This window comes from Thunnus thynnus, chromosome 1, assembly GCF_963924715.1.
Source record: "Thunnus thynnus chromosome 1, fThuThy2.1, whole genome shotgun sequence".
NCBI classification, from domain to species: Eukaryota; Metazoa; Chordata; class Actinopteri; order Scombriformes; family Scombridae; genus Thunnus; species Thunnus thynnus.
Window position 1 is genome coordinate 2,854,293 of NC_089517.1, and position 6,220 is coordinate 2,860,512.

Genomic DNA, 6,220 nt, shown 5'->3' on the forward strand with positions numbered 1-6,220 from the left:
TATACTTAAGATAACTATTCTGAGAACCACAGAAAATGTGAATATCAGAATTTATTTATTGTCCTACGTTGTGCACACTAATAGAGACACCCAATGATATCACTATAAATGAAAAAGATGTAGTGTTGATTTGATCCCTGTTAACCAAAAAAAGTGACAAAGTTACACTTTATGCTGGATTTACTGACTGTCCATCCGTTAACTAACAGATATGGTAGATTTATGCTAACTGTAAAGTAAAGATCATCAGTTGTTTGTTTGCTTTGTGAGGAAGAGATGAAGAAATAAAATAAACATAAGTATATGTTCAGTGCTGTATGTTGTTAAGACTCTTTATGCACCTGCATTGTTTTCAGGGAAGCCTGATGAGTTGCCTCGTAAGCCTCTGGGCCAGGAGCTGCCGGTGCTGCTGAGTCCAGTCCAGCCCTCCAGAGGGAAGCCGTCCTCAGCCAGCGGTTTCCCCAGAGCAGGCCTGAGCCTCCACATCATCTCCCACCAGCCTGACTCCATATCCCCAGACCAGAGCCCCTCCAAGGACCCCCTGGAACTCCATGCTGCGGACGAGGAGGAGGCCCCGCTGCCTTCCCCAGACCCCGTCATCATCCACAGCCAGGCCCCGCTCACCCCCGACGGCTCCCCGCTGACGGGGCCTCCGCCTTACCAGCCCCCAGCGGTCCAAGCGGATCAGCCCCCGCTGTCAGATCAGGTTAAGGATGAGGTGCGACCTGATGCAGCTCCACAGATCGCAGAGGTTCCCTCAACAGACGATCCCTCAACAGACGATCCCACTGTGGACGGTCACATGACTGTGAGCACTGACCAATCCTCCTGCAGGGTCCCGAGGACTCTCTCGACGCCCGTAGCCGCCCCGCTGGCCTCGCCGGCTCCGGGCCAGGCTCAGTCTGAGAGTCTGACGGCAGCAGAGAAGGCAGAGGACAGTTACCTCGTCCAGCTGCTGGAGCAGGCCTCTGCTCTGTCCGGCAGCGGGAACCTGAACAAGGACTCAGGTGCAGCGTCAGAGGAAACACAGGCTGTGGACATTTCATGAAAAAAGCTCCAAAATGCAGATTGCATGTGTGTGATTGGATTGGGTTATGTGTCAGTGGCACAAATTGGCCTTTTTCACCTGTTAGGTTCAGATCAGGCAGTTCAAACAGTTTGGTGGTTGATGTTACCATTAATGTTTTGTTCAAAAACTAGACAAGTATGATTTATCAGTCAAGATTATCAGTGTCAAGCAATAATTGCTTAAAAATGTGTCGTCAGTTTCAGGACCAATATTAATTTTGGTGATCTAATTTGTTGGTTTTAAAGAGGTAATGTTATTATTTGACTTTCTTTAACTTTCTAAAATGTTTTGTAATGACTCTTAAGAAGCAAATTTTCTCCTTGTAGGTATTTAAATCCGTTTTCACATGAAACAGAAGATAAAAGTGCAACATCACAGATGTTTGAAAATGTCAGTGAAGATTGTCGGTCGGCCAGGTTGTTAGATATCTGGAAGTATAAAGTCAAAAGCAGGATAACTTCCTGTTTGGTCCTTAAAAAACACAAAAAACCCTCAGCAGGGTTCGTATTTATCAAGCGTCTCAGAATCCCTTATAGTGGTTTTACTGAAAGTTGAACTAAAAACAGTTTCGGTCCCAGTTTGTCACTTACTGTATGATGTTTCCTACACTGGCTTCCAGCAAAGAGAAGGATGAGACCTGGGACTGAGTGTGACGTCGCTGATTTTTAAGTAGAAATAATAAAGATGTATCATAGTTTTTCTGACTATTAAGGTTTGGAATATTAACAGTAAAATCCAAAATGCAGAATATAGCACTACTTTTTCATGTGTAGGTTCTATGTGTCGAGGCAAATAACTTGATTTGTGATGTGTGCAAAAGTAAATGAAAAAAAAAAGAAAATTACTTATTATATCATAACTTAAATGTCATAATCATAATCTTCAGAGATCCTGGATAGTGTTCCAGACAACTGCAGCAGTATATAAAAATGTTTTTTAACTAATAATAATAATAATAATAATAATGATAATGATAATAATAGTTAAACTCCCTCTTGTTGCATCGTCTGAGTTAGTTAACTATCCAGGAGTTGTATTCTGTAAGTGAGACCTGATGTAATTTGCATAATTCTTCTTTCCACTGTAAGAAATTTTTAAAATGTGCCAGAAGTAGATGTTTTCAGGAGGGAGGTTTGGATATGACCCTTATAAGCTTATTTATTAATTTAGGAATCTACAGCTTGTTTTTAAAGAGTTGTAGAGATCTGGAGCACCAGAAGGTGGCAGTATTTAGTCTTTTGACTAAAAGTGTTTTTCGTGTCATGGCCTCCCCTGAGAGCTGCTTATCTAGAATACAGCCTAAATAATTAACAGCAGTTTTTGCTGCTGCTGTCTGACCAACAGTACCGTAACTGAAAGTTCTGCATGTTGTGTTAGTTTGACTCATGATCCAAAATGATGGCCCCAGTTTTCCCTAAATGAACAGAAAGTTTATTACCAGACAGTAAATCTGCAGTATTCTCCACTCAAAATGACTCTGGAGCTCTCTGAAATATTGGCAGAGATAGAAGTAATTTCCTCAATTAAGAATGACAATAGAATATTTTTACTCCTACGACTAAAAGTAGGGAGTCACTGAAATTATTTGGTGACAGCTGACAAATTTGGGCACCGTTGCCTCGTCATGAGTCCTGTTCAGCCTGTGGAAACAGTTGTGCAGTTGTCTTTGGCTCTAGAAGAGCTTTAATAACCACTGATGATGTCACGGTGATGTCAGCAGTCGAAAGCCTGTGCTGAACACTGAGGTTTTAACAATGTGGGTGTTTACCAGGCAGGTGCATTATGGGAAGTGTAGGATCCAGTGTTTTTTTGGAGCTTCAAACTGAATGTTAAGATATCTCAACCTTTGATTTGGTCTCCTGCAAATCCCTCAACTTATGGGAGTTTAATACTTCATGATAGTAATGAATAAATGATGAGACATTTAAATCTGCAGCAGACATCACAGTTACAAGTAAACTCCACCTGTGAAAACCAGACATATGGTTTTAATTTTCAAAGACATTACAAATATTGGTTTCGGCCGAAATAAAAATGGAAATAGTTGAAAATCAGATTACAGTCTGTGCACCTCACCTTCCACCACACCACCATCACTACCACTGTGTGTTTCTAAAAGATTCCTCCATTTAATCCTTTTATAATTTATGCTAATTGCATTTTGAGAAAGTATGTTAATTTTCCAGGATTTGTGACACTTCCTGTTTGTCTGAAAGGCTTTGAAGGAGTTTTATTGTAGAGAGAAGCGTACGGAAGTCTCCGAGGCATCACCCTTTACAACAAAAGAAACACTTTTGTAGTTTTTTGTAACGTTTCGTCAGACAACAAAATGTTTCCTCAGTCAGCCTTTGTAAAACGTTTGCTAGCAGAGTTACACTTTTATTTTTTGTACTAATGTCTTTGATGCCTTATTTGGATCGGCTTCAGTTCTTCTGTGGACGTTGTTGACATCGAACCCTGCCAGCAACAGAGGAAGTAATATAATTTGACTCTACACATGGAAAAAAAGCAACTTTTCAGGAGTTGGACTGAACATGAAACCTCTGACATGGTGAGCTGGCTCGCTGTTATGATTGTACGCATTGAAACCTATTGAGCTCATTTAATATTTCATAAGTGTTTTTCTAGCTCAGTAATTTATTGTTTTATCCTCTTAGAAAGGCATCCAGGTCACTTAACAAATTGTTCTCACCATTTTTGAAGAACTGGAAAACTTTCTGCGTTTCCATGGAGCTCCTCGAATTGTTAAAATAGGCTTTGTTGTTTTTTTTTTATATTTAATCTTACTGAGAAGAATCTGGATGTAGATGTACCAGCTTCTGTTAATTGTGTTTAGAAATGTACAGTATTGTAGAACCAGTAGGTAAGAGTTAGGACCAGTTTTCCCCATCTGAACGTAGAGAAAAAGCATTTCTTCAACTGTGTGCTTAGAAATAGTGAAAGGCTGACATCTTGTGGTTGGTTTAGATAAAGCATGGTTCAACCCTGAAGAGTAGAAATGTAGAAGAGTTTAAAACCTCTAAAATTATTCTAGTTGACAACATTAGAAATATTCCAAGTTGAACAATTTAAAGCCATTATCATGAAATTGGTGAATATGTTCTGTTTTTATATCATTTAACTGTGTTTCAGTCTCAAAACTTTTAAATAAGTGAAATCAGAGAGTAAGTTATAGTAATTAAATTGTTAAGCACTTCAGGTTAGAGAAAGGAGGGAAAACATATAGTGTTTTATTCCTGGCTACAGATTTATTGTACATTGAAATACGCAGCAACTTTTGTTAGAAGTCTGAACAAGTCGATGAAACTCTGGAGCTGAAAAATTACAACTTTTATCTTCCTTGATTCTTTGTGTCTCGCCTTTTGTCTATTATGAAATACAGAGAAAGGTTATTATATGCTTATTTGTAATCCCTGAAAGAAGAAAACAATTACATTTCAGTAATATAGTTTGTATAATAAAAAAAAATAAATAAATAAAATGTGTGGACAAACTCACATAACACCTATGTTTGAAATAGTGGGCGACTTTGGCATCCAACTGCCAGAAAAAAACAAAAAAACAGGACTTTGGGGGAAATTCTTTTCAAATAAAGGCAACATTTCTGAGGAAAAGTAGTTGATTAATGGATTAGTTCAACATTTAGGGAAATAACCTTTTTTTTTTTACCAGGTTAGATGAGAAAATTGACACCATGTCTGTCCTCTAGTTTTTATCAGGAACAAGTGGTGCAGGGTTGCCAACTTTGGGTAATTCTGTCTGGAATGTGATTTTGATGCCATGGGCTTAATCACGCGTACGTGCACGCGCACACGCACTTAATCACGTGCACATATTTGGACTCAATTGATCATCAGGGTTTAAAACAGCATGCAGTTTATACACGTGGTGGGAGCCGGAGTATAAATCTCAGATTTAAGGATATAACCTGACTACACCACGATAGACAAACACTAATCCAGTAAAGGACACACAGGTTCATTCACTCATTCATTCATGAAAGTCAAACATGTTCGATACGATATCAAAACTACAACGTTTATTTCACTCACACACACACACACACACACACACACACACACACACACACAGTTAATCAGCCAAATATGACCATGAACCATGAAGTGAATCTGCCAACTAATTTGTCATATCATGACATACAATATGTAATGCAGCCAATACAATCTGACTTAAAAATAGGCTTACCTTAAAGCTAGGCTATCTAACGTATTTTAGAAGCATTTTTGTTATATTTGTACATCCCGACAGCCATCAATAAATCAAATGAAAATCCAGCATCTGTGACCGTTGCAGGCCTGTAATAATCCCGTCCAATCATTTCATTCAGCCTGAATGAAATGTCATTTTATAGCAGGTTTCAATCTTGTTCTTTGACTTTTGTTAGTGGCTGGTCTTTACATTTGGATAACAGATTGTGCCTTTGAAAATATTTACCAGAATAGTAATTAATCTAGATACAGTTTTTCTGCTTTGAATCTGTTCATGTCTCTCTATCAGATGACGTCTGGATGGCCTCTGTGTTTCTCTTTCCTCCTTAAACTTTTTCTTTCAATCTTTTTGAAAGTTCTTTACTTTCTCCATTACATCCTGCAACTCTTCCTCACTTCTGTCTCCTCTCTCCTGATTCCTTCACTCACTTTGAAAATATGAAAAACCTTTCTTTAAAAAATCTGAGTGAGCATAAAGCAGAACTTTAACTTGTACGGTGTTAATTACAGAAATTGTGGACAAAACACACAGTGGGGATGCACCAGCAGCCGATCTATCCAAACTATCAAGCTAACTTCACATTATCATTACTGTAAAGTAACGTTAACAGGCTAAAGCAGCAACAGATAGATAAACTGGACGGTTAAAACACTGATGTCAGTTAAAAAAAACTTTAGCTCCACTTTTTGCTGAAGAGTTTTTGCTAGCTACTTAATTTGTGGTCCTTTTTCTGACATTATTATTTGATGCTGCACATGTCAGTTAATGTCATATATGATCCTCTGAACTAATGATTCATTCGTCTGCCTGCTGGCTTCAGCACGGAGGGTTTATTTGATTAAAACACCCGCGCAGCAGGACTGGGCGGTAGATTGTTGGTCACCCCTTGTTAACAATAACAGCTGTCTCCGTGTTCATACA

General features: G+C 38.8%; 1 protein-coding gene across 4 annotated transcripts in view; it reads left to right on the forward strand.

Annotated features, from left to right (window-relative positions):
• The window catches only part of LOC137185176 (USP6 N-terminal-like protein), a 34,728-nt gene extending 30,315 nt beyond the window's left edge, over window positions 1-4,413 (forward strand). For all 4 annotated transcript variants that reach the window (XM_067593516.1, XM_067593594.1, XM_067593654.1 and 1 more), the window contains one exon: window positions 357-4,413. In XM_067593516.1, coding sequence (XP_067449617.1) covers window positions 357-1,048 — 692 coding nt within the window. In that variant the 3' untranslated portion in view covers window positions 1,049-4,413. The remainder of the gene's footprint in view (window positions 1-356) is intronic.
• Window positions 4,414-6,220: the final 1,807 nt, after the last annotated feature.